The 22,347-nt window shown below is 42.9% G+C and overlaps 2 protein-coding genes across 8 annotated transcripts in view; one reads left to right on the top strand and one right to left on the bottom strand.

Moving 5' to 3' along the window:
- FAM210B (family with sequence similarity 210 member B) overlaps positions 1 to 17,107 on the top strand; it is a 22,217-nt gene extending 5,110 nt beyond the window's left edge. The window contains exons 3-4 of one of the 2 annotated variants that reach the window (XR_004373991.2): positions 3,148 to 3,482; positions 16,293 to 17,107. Coding sequence is in view for 1 of the 2 variants with exons in the window: in XM_032782565.2 (XP_032638456.1) it covers positions 3,148 to 3,364 (217 nt within the window). In the remaining variant the exon portion in view is untranslated. Of the gene's footprint in view, positions 1 to 3,147; positions 6,618 to 16,292 lie in introns of those variants that run through there. The other variant, XM_032782565.2, reaches the window with a different exon arrangement.
- Positions 9,001 to 22,347, bottom strand: AURKA (aurora kinase A). 6 transcript variants are annotated; one of them, XM_032782556.2, is made up of 9 exons: positions 22,230 to 22,347; positions 20,938 to 20,996; positions 19,115 to 19,403; positions 17,733 to 17,787; positions 16,258 to 16,449; positions 14,710 to 14,848; positions 13,710 to 13,858; positions 11,620 to 11,794; positions 9,001 to 9,863 (listed from the first exon to the last, which is right to left on the bottom strand). In XM_032782556.2, the coding sequence occupies exons 1-9, from the start codon at positions 22,312 to 22,314 to the stop codon at positions 9,672 to 9,674; spliced, it is 1,335 nt and encodes a 444-aa protein (XP_032638447.1). In that variant the 5' UTR covers positions 22,315 to 22,347; the 3' UTR covers positions 9,001 to 9,671. The 6 variants fall into 6 exon arrangements, with proteins under 6 accessions (XP_032638447.1, XP_032638449.1, XP_032638450.1 ...); XM_032782558.2 differs by lacking the exon at positions 22,230 to 22,347 and adding an exon at positions 22,099 to 22,160; XM_032782559.2 differs by lacking the exon at positions 22,230 to 22,347 and adding an exon at positions 21,970 to 22,066.

The raw sequence follows: 22,347 nt of genomic DNA, 5'->3' as shown, positions 1-22,347 counted from the left end.
TCTTGTGTATAAAATAAGAAATATGAAGCAGGCATGGATTTTTGAGGTAGTACTTAATTTCTGAGACTAGTCAGGGTCCAATGTTGTGTCTGCTCTATATGCAGAAGCCTCATGGCATCCAAGTGGATGCCATATATCTGCAGCTGCAGATCTGGGACCAGTCTGTATTGAGATAAGCAAGAGTAAAGATGAGGGTTTGCATTTAAAATTTACCTTGCTCTACACTTGGGGGCATGCAGCATGGGGAGTGTGCCAGTGCAGCCATCCAGAAGGGAGTTTATTCGTGTTCTGGGGACATGCTGTTTTAATGAAACACTGGCTTGAGTGATGTAGATCTGAGGGCCACTGCTGTGTGCTGGAGCTGAAGACTGTTGTTTTAATTCAGTATAAATCAAACAAAAACAGAATTGTATCCAAAACAAGGCGATTACCCTCAGGGCCAGATTTCCAGTGAGGCATTGCAGGTATGTGCCTAAGGGCACCTGAAAATTAAAAGAGGGTTAAAAGTTTGTGTTTTTCCATAAAAATAATAATAATAATAATGAAAGGTCACCTGTAGGCAGGATGTGTGCTGACGATGCTGTGCCTAGGGATGCATAAGGTGTAAATCCAGCCCTGGTTACCCTGGAGATCTACTTGGGCACTTGCATGCAAGAAAGAAGAGCGAAAGAATAAGGCTGGTAGGTTCCTTGAAAGACATCAGCTAGAATTTTGCCTATAACTGCAAAAGGAACAGAAAGATTAAAACAAATATAAGACTGGATTTAAAAAAAAAAACAGAAGGGCGACAACCAGAGAGGAGCCAGAGAGAGGACTTTGTACATGGCTTTTGGTGGGATCATGTCCTATTTTTAGAAATGTACACAATTATTTACAGGAACAGAGCACATGAGCAAAGATCCCTCATGCACTGCACAAACATAACTCCCCTGTTTCGACACAGTTAATGTACCATTACATGTAGGCACACCAGAACTCGATTTTTTTTGTAAATTCGACAATATTGATTTTGATTTTTAAGCTTTTTTTATTTTTAAGTATTTTAATTTTCACATTTGTAGGGAATAAAGTGGGGGTAGGGTAGCCCTGACATCAAGGCTTCGGGGGCTCCCTGTGTGGCTGAGAGGCCTGAGACGGGAGGGCACAAGGTGCAGGAGAGGCTGTGGTCCTGGCTTGGCTTAGAACAGGGACCTTTGGCCAGAATCGTGAGGAGGAGGAGGAGGAGGAGCCACCAGCTGGGGGGATGCCCCCCAGCTGGTGAATGGCTCCTATCCAGAGATGGAGTGAGTCACCAGGACTGCAGAGGGCTCCCTGCACAGCTGTGAGGCCAGTGACACCAGATTCCTGCAGGTGTTAGGTGCATTTGCCAACTGACAACGGATTTTTTCGTTGTTGTTGATTTCTGTGTCAGGTGAGATTGACACTTACCAATGACTAAGGACGTAAATCAAATCCTGCTAGGTCTAATTGTATGGCCAAGTGTGAGAAGTGCAGTGGGAAAAAGTGGACAGTTGCAAGGTCATGTGGGAAATACTCCAGAATTTAGAGCCTATTCTAGACAATTGAAAATAGTTGTGGCTTCCTTATCTGCAATGTATACGTGACTGATCGATGGCAGGAATGGACAAGTCCCTCTTTCTTTCATTTTCACACAAGTTATTTAGCATTCAAACAGTCTTCTTACTCCTCCATTAGCGAACTTTCAGCATGATGTTTGTTGTCTTACTCTAGGTCACATTTACTGATGGTCTGTTTCATTTTGCACATTGGTTAAACTTTAAATCTTGTAAAGATTATTTACAAACTTCCAATTATTATTATTTTTAATTCAGAAGGTAGAATAATAGAACAGGGATGTTACCTGGGGAGGTTGTGGAATCCTTGTCACTGGAGGTTTTTAAGAACAGGTTAGACAAACACCTGTTGGGGATGGTCTAGGTCAGGGGCAGGCAACCTATGGCACGGGTGCCGAAGGCGGCATGCGAGCTGATTTTCAGTGGCACTCACACTCCCCAGGCCCTGGCCACCAGTCCAGGGGGCTCTGCATTTTAATTTAATTTTAAATGAAGCTTCTTAAACATTTTGAAAATCTTATTTACTTTACATACAACAATAGTTTAGTTATATATTATAGACATGTAGAAAGAGACCTTCTAAAAATGTTAAAATGTATTACGGCACGCAAAACCTTAAATTAGAGGGAATAAATGAAGATTCGGCACAGCACTGCTGAAAAGTTGCCGACCCCTGGTCTTGGTGACCTCTTAAGTCCCTTACAGTTAAAAAATAATAAAAATGTAGGGCTGGAAGGGATCTCATCTGACTATTGGGCTGATGCTGCAGCTGTACAATTGTGAAAGCAGAGAAAGGGGGATGAATGAGAAGGTATTTGGTGTTCCTATAAAACCAATCTGGAAAGGGGAAAATATCACACTTCAGTCTGAAAAGTTGTTTCCTACTCTTGTAACAGGCATCATCTGAAGTTGTCAAAAATATCACACTGTGCATTTGACAGCACTCTGTGCTTTTTCAGTTTCTGCATGTTGTGTGGGCCTTTCACACAGCCATAGGGGAAGAGGAAAAATATTTTAAAAAAATTAAAAACTTGTAAAACCACAAAAATTAGCTAGGAGGTATGGGAGGGCTCAGACACAAATGTAGTATCTCAAGTTACAATTTATAATTGATTAGATTTCTAGTTGATGGTGCCTCTTTAAGTCAATCAGTTTATTGTATTTGTTGGAATTTTAATTTCTTAATGCATCTGTGCTTTAGGTTTTTGATTTTACATAGAAAAAGGGAAATGTCAAACAGCATGGGCCTCCTGAATTGTCAGAAAGATTGCAATCTAATCTAAGTGAGAGCAGTATAAACCTAGAGTGGCTCCATTTTAGAAACTCATCCATTGTATGAAATCAGAATCTGGCACACTGTTTAACTGCTTTATTTTAAGTAATGACATAAACATTAACACTGTTCTGCTGTAACTAAGGTAGGTGTTCAGTTCGGGAACAGGAGCATGAGTACCCAGATTATCCTAAGTAAACAAAAGATCCCTTTACTAACATAAGAGAACTGGTACAACTATTTGATTTTTAAAAAATAAAAAAATTACAATAAATTCTTTTTTCCTTTTTCCCTCCCCAGTGGTATGGACATGGCCGCAGTTCTCCTAAAACTTGGATTCAATGAAGCACTGGTGCACTCCAAAGTGGCTGCTGGTACAAGCACATTTCTGTTGGCCTACGCTATTCACAAAGTGTTTGCTCCAGTCCGAATCAGCATTACCTTAATTTCTGTGCCATTCCTTGTCCGATATTTCCGTAAGATTGGTTTCTTCAAACCTCCTGCCTCAAACCCATGATTTAAAAAAAGATTTCAAGTGTCATGTTCATATAGCTTTTTGAAGTGCTGTGCAACTGCAGTTACTTTATTTGGACTCATGTTAATACTGATCTCGCATTTTTGACTTGTCTTTTCAGGTAAATGTTTCTTTTGGGAAAATGATATCCACTTTCCTTTCTTTCTCTTCCCTTGAGAACTTTGTTAAAATGGTATCTGAAAACTCCTGCAAGTGATAACATAAGCATTTACCTACCAATGAGAGAACTGTTTAGAACATATATCTTAGTATCTTTTCAGCTCAGCCTTTTAGGCCTTACTTTTTTCTTGGTGAAACACACTTGCTACAGTGCAGCACTAGTTCATAATAATGTATTTCAGGAACTAAACTAAGGTTGAATCCCCATTTAATTATTCTCTGAAGCATACTCTGTCCTATCATGTGACTGCCTCTTTTGATACACCAACTCAGTCTTAGTATTTATCTGCTGCCCCTTTAAAATAATTTGTTACTCTGAAAAGACACTCTTGCCATGCTGTACTTCCATACTTCTAAGTTGTATGGATGCTGAGCATCACTTAAAAGCTCACTGTCCTGGCTGGCTAACAGCTTGCCCTACTGGAATCTTATTTATACTAGAGTGCTGTAGACTATTTGAGTGAGTGAAATCCTGACTCCCCTGTAGTCAATGGAAGTTTTGTTACTGACTTCAAGAGGACCACAGTTTGTCTGTGGGCATGATCCAAAGCCCATTGAAGTCGGTGGCAAGACTCCGATAGGCTTTGATGTGGTGGATCAGGCCCTGTATTAGCAGACATGTTTACAACTGGAACCGAGCTGTAGCAGGTTCTCAACCCCTGCAGAAGAAGCTCATATACATTCCTGAAGTCCATATGCTATAATTTTGCAGACTGTTTTGTGCACCAGCTAGTTACTTGATTCTTATATTAAACTAACAAGGACTTAATATGGGAATGATCTATCCTTTTAGGACTCTTTATTGGTTAGCTCACATCAGATACCATTTTAAAGTGCTGTTTCCTTAGATGTTTGAGTTGTCCATTTGGCTTGCTGTTCACAACTCAATGTGGCATGTTTCTACAACCTGCTGCGATGTCTATACTTCATCAAGCCAAGAAATCTGCAGGTCTGAGCTACCTACTATGGGATGCATATTAACTATTTTAATGTGAACAGAAAAAAAGCTTAGTTCTGATCTCTACAATAAATTCCAAACACTTACCAATGTGCTACATTGCTCTTGCACTGCAGAAGCATTACAGTGATGTCAAAGGTATGTCTACACTTATCGTGGATCGATGCTGCTGCGATCAATCCACTGGGGGTTGATTTAGCAGGTCCAGTGAAGACCCACTAAATTGACCACAGATCGCTCTCCCTTCGACACCTTATGCTTCTTGTTCTGGTGGAGTACTGGAAAGTCAATGGGAAAGCTTCTCCTATCGACCCAGCGCAGTGTAGGCACGACAGTAAGTCGACCTAAGCTACCTCGACTCCAGCTATGTTATTCACTTAGACACTTAGGTCGACTTAACCCTGTAGTGTAGACCTGCCCTAAGTGAGATTGACCTAAATGAGCACTTGTTGGTAGTTTAGGCCCAAGATTTAGATTTTTTGTTTTTAATTACAAAATGAAATAGAAATAGTTTCAGTAGTTTTATCTGGATGTTTCTCTGCGGTGTTGGTAAAACAAACACTGCAGCATAATGCAAGTGAAATTGAATATAAACAGATTAGTTTAGCTTCATCCTCCAAGCTGAGGGAAGTGCAAAGAACAAAGGAGCTGTCAAAATTGCATTATTATAAACTTATTTAGCCTTCTAAATAATTGGTTGAAAATTGCTTCTTAAAATATTTTATTACTGTGACAATGTTCCTATCATAATGTGGTACATATAGCTGTGCAATACAGAGTTATTGTGTATGCCTCAAGGGATTTTGATGACTTAGGGCTAGATTGGCAGCGTGCAAGCTGCCCTGAGTAAGGGAGAGCATATAACTGCACTACCCCAGGAGCAGAAGCCATATTGTGACTAAGAGTTGCAGTGTGGTCCCTGCTTCCTCTTTGCTCCATGGGAGATGTAAGCTGTGCCAGCCTTCTTTCTAATGTAGCTTAAATCACCTTGTCCACCTGTTCTGCTGCTCTGGCCAGCTCACTGCCTGGCCAGGAGTTAGCTGCTCCTAGGTGGCTGTATTCCCTCTTGCATTGTGACCCATGATGCAGGTAGTTTGTGCAGAGGCAAAATGGGGTGCCTCACATCCCTGCAGTGGTGTGTAAGCTAGTTTGTGATTGAATCCATAAGTAACCCTGAAATCAGCTTATCAAGCAGAGTTTACATTTTATTTTAATTGCTGGAATGTTTTGACTTTTTTTATTGAAATTGCCTTCTGGTGATGCTACTGAATAATAGACTTTCTGGCTAAAATTGAAATATTTTTAAGTAACCATTGAAAGTGATGGTGGGGTTGTTGCATTGTTCATTTTTAACAGTAACTTCCCTAGTCTCCTACAATTTGCTAGCTGCTAAAACATTTGGGGGATTTTAAGGAAATTTAGACATTCTACTCAAGGTCAAACACTGATTTATTTTTTTTTTTTTTTAAAGGAAACTTTTTGTTTTATTCCCTTTCCCATAATTATTTCTAATAGACCCATTTTCTCTGATGGACTCTTTATTGCTTTATAGAATTCTCTGATCTTTAGTACTGTTGCTATATTATTATCAAAAAGTGACTCTGCAAGATACAAAAAATTGTACTTTTTAAAGTATTCAAAGTGTCACATCACTTTATTTTTTCATTTCTAAGTAAAACGTGTATTTTTCTATTATCACTATTAGAAAAACAAGTAGCATTCCAGTCCTTCTATCCGTTACTTCCCGTAATGCAGTCATGATTTTGTGGTTTCTGGAAACAGTGCTTGCTTTAAAAGTCACCAGCATGCCACACACTGCTTATATTTTAAAAGTTAATTTCATTTGCTGAGTAAAGTAACTAAACTGCATTTGTCCCCTTTAAATCAGATTGAGACACTATTTTTTACCTCTGAATTAGACAAATCGGGTTGTAAAAACTGTCATTTGCAACCTTTGTTTAGATTAACCTTTTTGCAATGTATTTTAAATCAAGAATATATTTTGAATTTCTGAATCATTTTGTAAGCTTGAAAACAATTAGTTTGTGAAACAGTAGTAAAGGTCTTATAGAATTGTCAACACTGGTAGAAAATACAATAAAAAATTTTTTTTCCCCCCTTCTAGTTGTTTACTTATTTTCCCACTAAGAAATATCTTAGGCTTGTATGCACTGCAATTCCATAAACTAAATTATATGTATACAATTGTAAAAACTGCAGTACTCCAAAACACCAAAGGAATGTGCAGTGGAAAATTTATTGCATGTGAAACAGCAGTACTTAAGTAGAGTTGCATCACTGCATCTTGTAAAAGTGAAGACTGAGAATCATAGGCATGGACCAGCGATTGTACAGATCCCAACTGAAACTGTTGAAGACGGGGTCCTGTGTATACTCAGTGCAGGATCAAATTCTGTGGCAACATGATTTTTTCTCCTATAATATCCTTTTCCCATTTTGCCCCATCACATGCAATTTACTCCTGGGGGAATTCAGCACCACTGCAATGCAGAATTTTGGAGAAATGTTGTGCGTGCAGAATTTCCCCCATAGAAATCAGCTGCAGTGGTGGTAGCTGCAGAGCCCAGCTTGCACATAGAAGACACTGCCTGGTGGGGAAGAGGGAGGGAGCTAGAGGGTTCTGAGCAGCTGCAGTTGCCTGAGGAGACATCAGTGTGCAGGAAACTCCACACAAGCTTGGGACCCACCATCAGGTTGTTTTCTGGGATCCCTGGGCTCTGGTGAGGAGGGAATGTGGGCATCTGGGCTAAGGGGATATGGGTTTCTGGCCACCCATCTGGGCTCAGGGAAGGGGTACAGAACCAGGAACTGGGTTGTCAAAGGGGGTTTCCTTTAACTCTCTGCTCCTGGGGGAATTTTTGTGTCTCTATATTACTTGCTGACAGGTATTTTGAAACAAATTACCCAATTGAAAGTACTGTGAGCATTTAGTGTTTTTGACAATTTGCAGACATTTAAAATATTGTGCACAGAATTCACCCAGGAGTAGCAATTAGATAATAGCTAGAAAATAATCTATAGAAAATTAATCTAGGATTTTTTGATAATGGGCTGGGACCACTATCTGGACTTCTGCATTATTGCTTAAGTGATCTTCAGAACCTCTACCCTGTTGTGTGCCCCCAAGAAAAGAACTAGTCACTTCAACTGCTTTTTCCTGAGCTCAGTTTCTCCCCTTATCTCCAAGTTGCTTAGCTCACCCCCTGCTACTTGTCTTCCTATCCCTTAGCTGCAAGCTGGATGTAAATGCTGGCTTCCTAGTGCTGCCCAGCTTTGTGAAACAGTGCAGTGAATATGTTCTGGGAACCCATTAACTGATCTTGTGAGGAAGGCCGAAGAGCAAGAGGCAACTATAGGCATGTTCCAGCAGGGCACTTAAACAAGATCCCTAATTCAGTGGCATCTTGAAAAAAATAATGAATTCTACAGGCTCCCTACTAGTGTTTCTGTACATACTGACACATTAAAACTAGACTGTCTTGCTAACATGATGTAAGAATACACTTACTCGCTTCTATGGATGCAGTCTGAGACACTTCACTGGACACTGACAGGAGAGATGACTGCAAGCCAAAACATTAGCCCACTTCTAACCACAGAAGTCATTCAAGTGCCTCAGTACTCACCTTTACATGTGGAAGTCTTGGTTACTGTATCCACAGTAGCAGGTTGAAGCACTTTGAGCTTCTTTTTCTACTACCTTAGTTAATTCAATACAGAAACTTTAGACAAACATATCCAGGGATCCATAAACAAGCTGCTACTAGCACCTCTTTCCACCTCAGGTTTTGGATTTTCCTTGCAGCATGACAACATGCAAAGGAACATTAGCATGAGTTTATTACCTGTAGATTAAGGATACCAAACTTTGTAGAGTTTGACATTTCAGCACTAACCACCTTCCTTGTATTCACATTTTTAAACCCTGCCAGTTAAGGCAGACACACACACCACCCCCCTTCATTGCTGTTCCCTGTGCTGGTTAGGGCAGAGATTTTAGTAACTTGTTTTTAAAACACAGGTGGATCCTTAATCTGTGTATGGGCCTGTCTACACAAGTTTAAGTCATTTAAATTGATGCAGACTATGCAGACAGTTACAGTGCTGCAAGGGTTACTTTAATTAGTATAAATGCTTCCATATTAGTTATGAAAAGCTAGTTTTGTTTTAGAAAAATTATTAGCCTACTCCCACCCTTCACTCTTTACCTCAACACTAGACTTACAGCAGTTATACCAATAATTTAGCTGAACAGTAAAGATTTGAAGCAATTGCTAATGACCCCTCCATGGAACTGTACAGTAAAGTCACTAGGCTTTACAAAACATATTAGTGTCTTTGAGATCAGGCTCTTATGTTTCATAGAATAGGAAGTGTCTACATTTTAGTTTGATACATTTTGCTATATTTTTCTGGTTTAAGAATGTTGATGTCTAATAGGTCCAGCAGTATGTGCAATAAAGTAAACCTTACCATCCTGTCAAAATGTAACAAGTCTTTATTTAACAAATTTTAAGTGCCTCACCCCTCAAGACAACAGGCCAAAGAGTACACAGAAGCAAGAAATGCACACAATTATAAGGACACATTTATGGAGAGGCACATTCATTTTTCACTCAGCTTCAGATCACTGCACATTTGTGATAACCTTAGCAGCCCAATAAATTAGAATGCAGGTAACTCAAGGATTTATTATTGCACTATTTGACCATGACAGATACCCAGAACCACAACTGTCTCTTGCTGTTAGGAAGCATGAGCCAAAAATTAAGACTGATCACATCATGGGGCCCTTGGCAAGAACACAATGTTTAGCTTTGCCTCATCTCGATACCTATGACCCATATGCAAACTGGACTTCAAGTATGTTGGCTAATATTCTACCTACTTCTTTAAGTGCACTTCTTGTCAAACTGCTCTCTCTCTCTATATAAAAAAGTTTTCTCCATTACAATGGGAGAGAGTTTAAAATGGTAAATAGCTCACACAACTGAATTGTTCCCCACTCCCCCAGTCTGTTTTAATTAGCAGGTCTTTCATTAAAGTCTCCTTGCAAGCAACCTTTACTGGCTGCATTACAGTAGTCATGGTTACAAGGCTCTTTGTTTATGGTTCATTTGAGATTGTTTATAGTATGAAAGGGACACCTTGCTAAGATGGCGTTCTATTACTGGTAGCAGCCTCACTCTTCCGGCTGCTTGGTTGTTTTGTAGAGTTTGTGGTAATCCATGGGTGTGCCAGCACGTCTTTCAGTGGCAGCCTCTGGTATGGATTATGCTTCAGGAGCTTTACAATTAAGTCCTTAGCTCCCTCTGTTACAAAAGGAGGAAATCTGAATTCCACCTAAAAACAAGCAATAAGTTAGGATTCTAGTGGTAAATAATATAGAACTAACATTTCCAGATGTTAGAAATTGTTTGTAGTTGTACAGGGAGTAAAGCAGAGAATACTGGGATGTAGATGAGCCAAAGGAAAGTTTAGAAGAGTGTTATCAGTCAGCCCATATGAGATCTGACTGATTTTTTTCCCCCTTAGCCTCATGTCACATTTCAACTATACAGAAGCAAACTTGGTTACTCCTGAGGGAATTCTGCACCAAAAAAAATTTAAAAAATTCTGTGCACAATATTTAAAAATTCTGCAAATTTTGAGAGTCAAAATAATACTACATGATCACTCCAGTTTTCAGTTATTTTGGTAATTTATTTCAAAATACCTGTCACCAAGTATGTCTGTAACAATACAGACACAAAGTTTTCCCCAAGGAGTAGAGAATTAAAGAAATCCCTATGACAGTCCAGTTCGTTTCTCTGCCCACTCCCACAGCCCAGCCGAGTGGCCAGATACTCACACCCCTTCTTCTCAAAGCCCAGCCAGGGCCCCCCCAACCCAGATACCCACACCTCCTCCTCTCAAATCCCAGCCATGCCCCCTCAGCCCACACCCCCACCCTTTTACACCCCAGAGCCCAGCTGTGCCCCTCTCCCCAGCCCAGAGACCTCCCACCCCTCAGAGCCCAGGGATCCAGCAAGAGAAACAGCCTGATGGTGGGTCCCAAGCTTGTGTGGAGTTTCCTGTACACTGCTGTCTCCTTCCCTCAGGGCACATGGGGAACTGCAGCTGCCGGGAACCCTCTAGCTCCCTCCCCATCCCGCCACAGTGTCTTCTATGCACAAGCTGGGCTCTGTCAGGTCCAGCAGCACTGCAGCCAATTTCTGTCGGGGAAAAGAAATTCTGCATTGTGTAGTGGCACAGAATTCCCCCAGAAGTAAAACCAGGAATCCCCAAAATGTGGTACATGTAGCTTTGTGTTCCATCCATTCACTTCACAATGATTTTTAAGAAGGTGGTACGTGAACCAATTCAGTGTGAGACACTGAACTAGATATTTTGTTGTCCTCATAATTACTAAAGCAACCTTGCATATGTGAAGCAAGTAGAAGCCTTCATGCAGCCTGAAACACTGATGAAGTTACAAATTCGACCCAGCGCTCCCATGAAACTAGGGTAAATCTAAATACCAATGGCACCTTAAATGCCAGAATTCAACTATTTAATCACTCATTTCTAGTAACTGAAATGGAGAAAAGGGATAAGAGAAGCCTCTGGAAGAGAAAAAAAGGGAAAGGGAGGGGAAGTCCTGGTGTAGGAGAAGGAAGAGAAACAAAGGACAGAAAGTAGTGGTCCTAAAAGTGACTATTTTCCCTCAGAGGGATGATGAATGTAGCAACAGTGTATTGAACAAAGTTACAGGTAACTGAATGTTATTTACTACACTGATTTTTATGCACACCTCCCACTGACAGTACAAGTTTTGCTGTGGCTTGTATGTTAATTTACACTGGGTTACAGCCCATATTAAGAGAAGAATCCAGCCTTCTCCAAAGACTGATTTAGATAAAATCAGGGTAATTCCTGAGGGATCAGAGCTGCTAGGCTGCTCTTTGATTAGCCATGGGAAATCACAGGAAATTGAGGCCCCATTTTCCTTCCTGTAAATAGTTGAGAAAAAACAATTTAAGTTTTATCACCCCATATCTATTTAATATCACTGAATAGGTGACTTAGAAGGAAGAAATGAAAGGGACCCAATACTTGCCTTTGAAATACTTCTGTAAGTTTCCTGGTATGTCTCTGCCTCAAAAGGAGGTTTCCCTACTAGAAATTCATAGCACAGAACGCCCAGGCTCCAGAGATCCACCTTTTCGTCATGTGTTCTCCCTTCAATCATTTCAGGAGGCAAGTAGTCAAGCGTACCACAAAGAGTTGTCCTCCTAAAACACATACAAATGGCTTCATACAGAAACTGTAGTTTGGTCTTTATGCAGCAGTATTCTCCATTTCTAAGGCCTTGGCTACACTGGCACTTTACAGCGCTGCAACTTTCTCGCGCAGAGGTGTGAAAAAACACCCCCTTGAGTGCAGCAAGTTACAGCACTGTAAAGCGCCAGTGTAAACAGTGCCCCAGCGCTGGAAGCACGGCTCCCAGCACTGTAAGCTAATCCCCACGGGGAGATGGAGTACCTGCAGCTCTTCCAGTGGGGGTGCCACAACCACACTCGCACTTCAAAACTCCCACGGCAGCGCTGTACAGCTGCAAGTGTAGCCATACCCTAAGAGTCACTCAAAGTTACTTTGATAGTACCAGCTTCCATCCACAAATTCTAGTTTCTCTTACACTTTACTATCAAGATCATATAAGTAGAAGATTAACTTGTAGACTCCATCTTGAGGGCAACATCTGTACTGATAACTTGGTGTTATGCACTTCCTTGTGTAAGTACACATAGTAGTTGATGCTCCCTTTACTCCAAAGAGATCACTTCAACTTTCACACATTGGACAATGACAAAGAGGACAGGCCTGTACTCTTGAGCAGTGGTTCTCAACCAGGGGCCCCCTGGGGAACTGCAAGCAGATGGGGGGAGCACCAAGTAGGGCCAGTGTTAAGACTTGTTGAGGTTCAGGGCCAGTGTTCCATCTAATTTTTCCCACCCATGTGCAGAATGAATTTTGTTATGTGCACATCACCTCTGTATTGGTGCGCATAAAATTCATGTGTCAGGCTGGGGCAGAGTGGTTCAGAGTGTAGGAGGGGGCTCAGAGCTGGCATGTGGGCCCAAGGACAATGAGCTCAGGTCTGGGGCAGAGGGCTGGGATGCAGGGGGAAGGACTCCAGCTAGGAGTGTGGGCTCTGGGGTGAGGATGAGGGGTTTGGGGTGCAGTGGGGCTCCCCGGGGCTATAGTGGGAAGAGGCACCTCTCTCCCAGCCACGGCAGGTCCAAGATGGGCTGGGTCAGGGCGCTTGTCCCCCGGCAGGTTTGGGGCTGGGCTAGGACGCCTGTCTTCCAGCCGCAGCAGCTCTGTGGCTGGGCTGGGCTGCCACGGCAGGTCCGGGGCTCTGGGAGAGGCATCTTGCCGTGCTGCAGCCCTAAGCACCTGTGCAACACTTAATAGGCAGCTGCACAGCTTAGAGGGAACTTAGGTCAAGGCAGAAAGCCAAATCCCTACCGCACAGAACTGAAGCCTGGGGCCCTGAGCCTTGCCACCCGAAGCTGAAGCCTGAGCAATGTAGCTTCGTAGGTGGCCCCTGTGGCATGGGGTCCCAGAGGATTGCCTTTCTTGCTATCCCTCAACACCGGCTCTGGCTTTTATATGCAGAAAAACAGTTATTATGGCACAGGTGTTGGAGGGACTCGAAGATTGAGAATCCCTGCTCTTGAGAATTAACAACGGAAATCCTACTGTTCTCCCCAGAGGCATGCAAGGCTCCAAATACACTAAAACAGTGCTTTCTTGCTACACTCTGCACCAACACATTGAAGGGGATTGGGATGAAGGTAGGACAGTAACCTGTAAATAAACTGGGCAAACCAACCAGTTTTGGGGTTCTCATGATATAGTGTGCATATTTCTAGGCAAGTTGCAGGCAGGGATATGGAGCAATCATATTTCTGAATTGCTCCACTGTGGCTCCAGGCAAAAACCTACTGGTCCACGCTCCAGCTCTGGGCTCTGCTCCAAAGCCTTGGTTGCAGTTGTGTGATTCAGTCTCTATGCACCATCCTTCTTCAAATAGTGCTGTGACAGTGATGTATGTTCTTTAATACATACTAAGATTTTATTTAGAGCCATGAAGCTTTGTGCTGCATCAAGAGATGATAGGGTACATAGTGTCCGAGTTCTTACCTAGATGATGGAGCATGCACAGACCATCCAAAGTCAGCAATCTTCAGCTCTCCGTTAGAACCAAGCAGCAAGTTTTCTGGCTTGATGTCTCTATGAATCACTCTCTTTGAATGACAGTATGATAGAGCATCTGCCAATTCTGTCATATACTGTAAAAAGTGATCCCATGAGATAGTATACATTAAATACCTAGTAACCTCCTTAGCTTAACTATTAGAGAACTTGGTGTCTAGACATCCATTGTGAAACTGGACGTGTTGTCAGTTTCACCCCAGTAAGGTCTATTTTAACACTTTGTTAGTTCACCCTTTTAAGCCCCTTTGACTATTTAGTGCTGTACTCTACAGCAGTGGTTCTCAACTAGGGGTCCAGTCCTAGCAGGTTTCAGATCCGCCAAGCAGGGACGGCATTTGACTTGCTGTGGCCCAGGGCAGAAAGCCGAAGCCCCACATGGGGCTGAAGCCTGGGGATCCAAGCCCTGCCACCCAAGGCTGAAGCCGAAGCCTAAACAACTTAGCTTCACAGGGCACCCCAGTGACGACAGGCCCCAAGCAATTTCCCCGCTTGCTGCCCCCTAATGCTGGCCCTGCCTTTTATATGGAGGGAAACAGTTGTGGAGGCACAGGTGGGTCCTGGAGTTTTTATACCAGGTTGGAGGGGCCTCAGAAAGAAAAATGTTGAGAACCTCTGCTCTACAGCACCCTCCCCTCCTCTGTACATACCTGAGATGTCTAGGACCCTAAAATAGCAGCCCACAGTGAACTGTCATGATGCACATACTGAATAACTTTCCAGACTATTCCTAAATATCTAGTTTCAAAACTAAAGATTAAAAAAAAAAAAAATCAGTTCTGCTCTTAGTTACCAAATGTACTGACTTCAGTGGAGATGCACTCATGTACCTAATGTCAGATTTTGGTCTAAAGGTCTAAACTTTGTGCTTCAGATAGCTGCAGTTGAAAAAAGTTGGTGGATGATAAAAAACACTAGCGACACTTACAGTAGCAGTTCTCTGCTCATCAAACTTGGTTAGCTTCTGCAACTCTTTGTAGACTTCTCCACGAGGTGCATATTCTAGAATTAGGTAGACTCTTGTGGCATCATGGAAGTAGCCATATAGCCTGAGAATATTGGGATGCCTGCAAGAAAATGTGTATATTTTTCTACCAGAAGACATCTCTACACAGAAACAAAATATAGTGGTTTTTTTGTTTGTTTGGTTTTGTTTTTTTTGTTTTTTTTGGGGCGGGGGGGTTAACTATATAGATGTTATATAGTTACTAGCACCTAGTTTGAGTTTCATGCACTGGAAGAGCTAGACTGAGTTATCACTCCCTACAGTTTACACTAGTGACATATCAGCTTTAGTATAGAAATGCCCTTTTGATTGATTTTACTTTGTAGACACTTTTTTAGCCTGCCAGCCATGGCATTCAAGAAATTTGTTCAGTGTAGTTTTGTAGATTTAACCTCAGAGTGCTTCTGTTTGGCAAGCCTGCTGTATATCTTAGTGCTTTTAAGTTAGTAATTACAATTCTGGAGTTACTAGAGCTTAGTGTACATATTTTTAACTTCCTTTCCTTTTTCTTCAATTGAGCAAAGGTTGTTTAAGCTCCCTTTCCTCCCGTCTTTATACAGCTTTTCAGAGACATCTTGTCTGTGTACCTCACTTCTCTAGACAGCCTTCCCAACCAGGCTACCAAGATCAAAGTATATGTTGGTATAACTTAGGTCACTCAGGAGCGTGAATAAGCCACTCCTCTTAGCAACAAGTTATACCAACTTACGCACCAGTGTGGACAGTGCTATGTTGACGGGAGAGCTTCTCCCGCCGACATAATTATTCCAGCCTCCACAAGAAGCGGTAGCTAAGTCGATGGGAGAGCTCTCTCCCATCAGCTTAGAGTGGCTGCAATAGCAACACTATAGTGGTGCAGCTACATCAGTGCAGCTATGCCGCTGTAATCTCTGTAGTGTAGCCATAGCCTCACAGATGCTAAATATCCCCTTCTCCCCCCACTCCAAAATGTAGAAGACTAGAAAGTTTAAGGAACTTTTAAAGGAGTGGTACAGACTTGTGCCATCTAAAACTAAGCAGTAAGTGGGAGAAGTCCCCCTATATAATATTTGACAACAGGGTGGGTTTATAAGGCCAATTCCTTTAATTGTTTCCTAATGCGCTGCATAAGGGTCAGGATAAAATACAGAGACATGCAACTGACTTGCTGCTTTGAGAGGTTGGTGTGACAAAGCATAAAAAAATCTGACTTGTAGATTCATATTGCAAGTTCTGCACATGTGATAGTCTGTAAGATGTCTTGGTTAGTATCAAGAAAATGCTTTGCACTGTACAAAAATTAGAGCATCTACCCTAATATCATATAAGTGACACAGGAGACTGGTTTGCCCAGGCCATCCCGAAAGAGTAACTTCACACAATATTCCTACCCGCCTCCTTTAATTCAGGGTCAGGAGATACAATGGAATCCAACTGTCTCTCCTGTTCTCTGGAAGAATATCTAAAAAACTAGTTTTAGATAAATTTTACCTAAGATGAGACTGTATTTCTACTTCTCTCCGCAGCTGATGTTCTACTCCCGCTTTCTCCAGCTGTGTTTTAAACAACACCTTCAGCGCTAGGATAAATTTACTTTGCTTTTCACGAGCCAGATACACATTTCCAAACTTTCCTTTCCCCAGAGGACGGCCAATTTCGAAGTCATCAAGACACCACTGCCTTCTATGAAAAAGTTAGTAAACAGTCTTAAGTTGCTAGAAGTCACACCAGGGACTAGAATTTCTTGATACATGGGGTAATGTCCCAGAATAACTCCACTGAAGTCAAATGAGTTACTCCACATTTATATCAATTTAACCAAGATCAAAATCTGGCCCCAAGTATTCCCCCTTTCTAGGTCTGCATTTCTTGGTGACTGACCCTATCTTTTGGAAAAGGAATGCGATATGTAAGTGTCAGTTCTCTTTCAGACTTCTGTATCCAAATCTTCAGTTGTGCAGGGAATAGTGCACACGGCCAGATTGACTGTGCCAAGACAAAAGCATGCACGGACACAAATGCCCAAGTTGTACATACAAATCAAGGTGTGCACATATTAGTGGTTGGGATATACCAGAGTGTATGCACCTAATTTAGTACACATGCTCTTTCAAGCTGAGCACATGCTATTAATACATTTTCTTCCTATGTTCACGTATACGTGAAGAAGATTTGAGTCTGGAAAGAGGCATTTTGCATTTAGTTTCAAAATATAAATCTTATCCAGCTTCATGGAAAAAAATCTCATTAAGTTGTGGTGTTCCAAATAAGAAGGAAAAAAAAAACTTCACTCAGAATAGTTTCTTAAATAAAAAGCATATAGTTCTTTTTTGGCTAAAGAGTATGGAGATTTTCCTTTTTTTAAATAACCTTCAAGAGCAAAGGCTTTCATAGTTTATCACAGGGGTAGGCAACCTATGGCATGCGTGCCAAAGTTGGCACGCGAGCTGATTTTCAGTGACACTCACACTGCCCAGGTCCTGGCCACCAGTCCAGGAGGCTCTTCATTTTAATTTAATTTTAAATGAAGCTTCTTAAACATTTTAAAAACCTTATTTACTTTACATACAACAATAGTTTAGTTATATATTATAGACCTATAGAAAAAGACATTCTAAAAATGTTAAAATGTATTACCAGCATGCAACACCTTAAATTAGAGTGAATAAATGAAGACTTGGCACACCACTGCTGACAGGTTGCCAACCCCTGGTTTATCAGGTCATGAAACAGATTAAAGATGTCCTAGAACTTCATGAAAGTATCTTATATTCATAGCTCCAAAATATTTTGTGGTATTTATAAATGCAGGGACAGCATTCCTGATAATGAATGGACTACAAAACAATAGCTGTGCTTAAGTGACAAAATATTTTGCATCCAAATTGCTACCTTATTTAGTCCTAAATACAAAGAGTGAAACCCCAGCCCCACAATCATCAATGGCAATATACCCATGGACTTACTTTTTTGTTTCTTCATTTTTCTGGACGGATGTCCCTTCTGCTTCAAGGTTTTTTGCTACACAGAGAGAATTGAACCTTCATAACTATAGTTCATAAACACAACTGCCACCACTGTCTGCTTCCAAAATGATTTTTCTCAATCTGGTTCTCAAGTTCTGCATACAAGCCAGGCTCCGTCTCCAGGGACAGCCTGAACCTATTTAGGGCACGGCTACACTTGCAGATGTAGAGCACTTTGATTTAAACCAGCCTTCGTAAAGCACAGTAGGGAAAGTACTGTAGTCTGTCCACACTGACAGCTGCCAGCACACTGGTGTGGCCACATCAGCAGCTCCTGCAATGGCTACAGAGAGCAGTGCATTGTGGTAGCTATCCCAGCATGCAAGTGGCTGCAACGTGCTTCTCAAATGGGGGATGAGGGGGGTCACAGGGAGTGTGTCGTGTGTATGGGAGGGGAAAGAGAGTTGGTTTTGGGGGGCCTGAGAGTACGTCAGCATGCTGTCTTTTAAGTTCAGACAGCAGCAGACCTCGACCTCCCCCTCCCCCCACCCACAGCATTCCACAGTAATAGTTGCTTTGTCTCAGAGCAGATAAGCATGCCAGATGTCAAACGGAGCTTTCAAAGGGCATATCCAAAACAAATACAAGATTGGACACTTGACTTAAGGGGATTATGGGACCTTTCCAGAGGCTGGTCAGAGCACAGTAATGCAACACCTCGTTCACACTGACGCTGGGGCACTCCAGCGGGGGCACATCAAACGTTATTCTACTCACTGAGGTGGAGTACCAGGAGCGCTGTAACTGTGAAGTCTGAGCACTCTATGTGCCTTGCCAGTGTGGACGGATAGTGAGCTAGTGCACCTGGGGCTCCTTTATCGCACTGTAACTCGCAAGTGTAGCCAAGCCCTTTGTTTCTCCTACTGCAACCATTACCATGGTATCTGAGCATCAGTGACAACTATATTAGTCTCATATGAATAAGATACTAAGCTGGCCTATGAAAGAGTAAGCAGCATCACATTAGTTAGTGCATCACAGCCAGAAGGGATTTTTTTAATCCAGGAAAACTTTCTGTACAAGTCTGAACTACCCTTCTAACTTGTCTTCCCATTAATAAAGCATCCTCTTGTGGCTTGTAAGGTACAAGGGAATGACTTTTTGTTCTGTTCTTGCACAGCACCTAACCCAGCTGAGTCCTGGTCCACGATTAGGACTCTCAGGTGCTATGATAATAAAAATAATAGAAAAGGATTATGGCTCAAAGTGAAACTAGACAATCTCTTATGCATGCAGGAAGAATATATGCTGATTTAGTTAATATGCTGTAGCTGAGCGCAGGTTACTGAAGATGAAACATTTATTTACACAGTTATATTTACCAGATAGTGAGGTCTGTGGAGGTTCCTCGTTGTTTTTACTTGGAGCCTGAGGCCTAGAAATTGGTTGAACTAGAGAAGTTGGACGAGGCTGCTGCATCAGCTGGTTTTGAGACTGTTTCTGGGTTGACAGCGCAGATTTTTGAATCTGTGACTGTACAGGAACTCGCTGAGCCAAATTTGAAGGACACAAAATACGCTGTGCTTGAACTCCACCTCCAGGTACCCGATTCTGAGGATGCTGCTGATGCACAGGGAGCCGTTTTGGACCATCCCCAATGGTGGGTAGAGTCTAAAAAAACCCAACACATTTAATTACAGTAGAGGCAAGTACAACATACTAGAAGTTCTGCTTTTGCTGTAGTTTATTCCTTGGTCCCGTCCACTTATTAATACAAGCAGGCAAGTGTTTTTTCCTACCTGTGCATGGACTAATTAGCTCCATTATAATCAATTAATATACCCATTAAGAGTTAAAAAAAAAAAAAAAAAAGAGTAAATCAGACAGAAGGGATGATATCATAAAATCATAGAAATGTCAGACTGAAAGGAACATTGATAGGTCAGCTGGTCCAGTCCCCTGCACTGAGTCAGGACTAAGACCTAGTCTATACTAGTTAGGTCGACATAAGGCAGCTCTCGTCAACCTAACTCTGTAAGCATCTACACTAAAAGGTAGCTTCCTCTGATGTCAGTTGCCCACTACATCGACTTAACTCCACCTCCCTGAGAGGCAGAGCGCTTAGATTGATGAAGTTAGGTCGACGCTTTGTCCATGTAGACACAGCGTTACTTACATAGCTGGAGGGCCCGGCTATCACTGTGCCATAACTCCCCACACAGTTAAGCTGGTGGAAAGTGCTTCTAGTGAGGACGTGCACTGCAGAAAAAGTACAGTGGGGATATGAAACCCTGCTTTAATTACTTAATCAACTTAATTTTATACTGTAGACATGCTCTAGGTATTATCTAGACCACCTTGACAGGTATTCTTGTTGTTAAAACCTGTTCTTAAAAACCTCTAATGACAGAGATTACACAACCTCCCTAAGCAATTTGTTCCAGTGTTTCACTACCCTTACAGTTAGGAATTTTTTCCTAATATCTAACCTAAATCTCCCTTGCTTCAATTTAAGCCCACTACTTCTTGTCCTGTCCTCAGAGGATAAGGAGAACAATGTATCACCCTCTTCATTCTAACTACCTTTTACACACTTGAAGACTTATATTCCCCTCTCCTCTAGACTAAGCAGGTCCAATTTTTTCAATGTTTCCTCATAGGTCTATTTTTCTATACCTTAAACCATTTTTGTTGCTCTCCATTGGACTTTCTCCAATTTGTTCATATCCTTCCCGAAGTATGATGCCCAGAACTGAACACAATACTCCAGCTGAGGCTTTATCAATGCTGAGCGAAGTGGAAGAATTACTTCTTGTGTCTTGCTTGAAACATTCCTATCAATACATCTCAGCATGATGTTCACAGTGTTAGATATTTAAAGACCCATATCACAATTCTGGCTGCCACCGCACAAGAAAACAACATTTTAACACTAGCAGCATGGAGAGGCAGTCTGTAGAAGCTTTACAAGTTGTATTCCAGGTGGCTAAGTCTCCACAGCAGTGAGCTACTGACAGAGTAGCTTGGAGAATATGCCCTGTGTCAGAGTATAATACTTCAAGAAAAAAAGGGGAACCTATTTGATGAAGAGTCAGCAATAATTGTCACTGATAATTTGTGGAGTGAATTTATAGAGGCTTATAGTCCTCGTAAGATCAAGCCAGGTAAAATGCATTTGTCTAGTAAGTGTGCGAGACCACTTTACCTTGACACTGTGACCAGGGAGCCCATTGTGGTTCTCTCTACCATTTTTCTCCATGTTGCCTAAATACAGAACATTCAATTGCAGAGATATCTCATGTAGGGACATTATTAACTAGAAATATCTTATATACAGAGCACCCTTCTCCTCATCACCCCTTGCACATCTTCCTCATACCCCCATCCCTCACACTCTGCTTTCCTCACCCACACTCTATACCAACCTACTGCAGTTTTCATACCTTCAATTCCCCTCCCCAGCAAAACCCGACACCACCATAGATGTAGCTTCCCACTCCCATGCCTCTGGTATTCTCCCACATCCGGTCTCTGCACAATCTCCTCCCACTACCATCAGGATCATAATGGTGCCTTTTGGCCAGAAAAGTTCGAGTCTAGGAACCCGGTATCCTTTACAGTTGCCCCCCTCTCCTTCCTCCAGTACAATCCCCTGGGACTGTAACCGACACACATTATACCTTTCAAATCCGGCTCCCCCTGCAACCCTCTCCCCATTACAACGCTTCACCTCCCTGCAGCTGCCGCTCACGAGCTGCCTCAAATGCAACTGCACAGGCTTAATACTTCCCCGCCTGCTGCACCCCGCCACGCGGTCCCCACCCGCTCCTGATGGAACCCTCCCACGCGGTCCCCAGCCGTGAAGCCCCCCTCTTGCTGCACCCCGCTACGCGGTCCCCAGCCGTGAACCCTTCCGCCTGCTGCACCCCCCACACCCCCAACGCGGTCCCCAGCCCGGAAGTCCAGCTCCTGCTGGGCCCCCCCCCACACGCCCCCATCACTCCGCCTGACCCCCCCCATCGCGCATCCCATCCACTCCTGCTGCACTTCCCCCCACGCGCCCCATCCGCTCCTGCTACAACCCCCCCCAACGCCGCCCCCACCCTTGTAGCCCCCAAGTCCCCGTTGCGGCCCCGTTCCCACTAGAATCCTCATTCCCTACCCTACACCTCTTCTCTCTCCTCAGTCCCTAGGCGACCCCCTTCCCAGATCCCTCCCAGCCCCGTGTTTCCCTCACCGTCACCGCCCCGCTGGCCCGGACCGCCCGAGCTGTTTGAATTCAAACCGCCCTCCTAGGATACCCTTTAAACCGCCGCTGTTCTCCATTGGCCCATCCCGAGCCCCGCCTCTGCCACCCAAGACTCACCCCCGCCTCCCAGTGTTGCCGGGACACAAAGGGCTGCGAAAGCTGCCCGCCCCCACTCCCCGCGCGACCCCCCTTCCAGCAACCGGCGGTGCCGCCGCACCACACACAGCGCGTGACCGCCAGTCACTCACTACTGAAGGGGAGCTCCGGCCTCTCACAGCCTGCAACTGACGTACGTCTCCCTCCCGACACCGTAGTACTGGCAAACGGCACCATACAACAGATAATTAAACGATCTGCTGATGATAA

Source organism: Chelonoidis abingdonii, chromosome 14, assembly GCF_003597395.2.
Source record: "Chelonoidis abingdonii isolate Lonesome George chromosome 14, CheloAbing_2.0, whole genome shotgun sequence".
Classification (NCBI taxonomy): Eukaryota; Metazoa; Chordata; order Testudines; family Testudinidae; genus Chelonoidis; species Chelonoidis abingdonii.
Note: the sequence above shows the minus strand (reverse complement) of the source record. Positions and strands in the feature narration are given on the sequence as shown.

Excerpts from the sequence above, each read along its gene's own strand:
- AURKA (XM_032782556.2), bottom strand. The coding sequence starts at position 22,314 with ATGGTGCCGTTTGCCAGTACTACGGTGTCGGGAGGGAGACGTACGTCA. Across the intron at positions 19,404-20,937 it reads TCCCTGGTCACAGTGTCAAG|ACTCTACCCACCATTGGGGA; the intron begins GTAAAGTGGTCT and ends GGGTTTTTTTAG. Across the intron at positions 16,450-17,732 it reads AAAAATGAAGAAACAAAAAA|AAGGCAGTGGTGTCTTGATG; the intron begins GTAAGTCCATGG and ends ACTTTTTCATAG.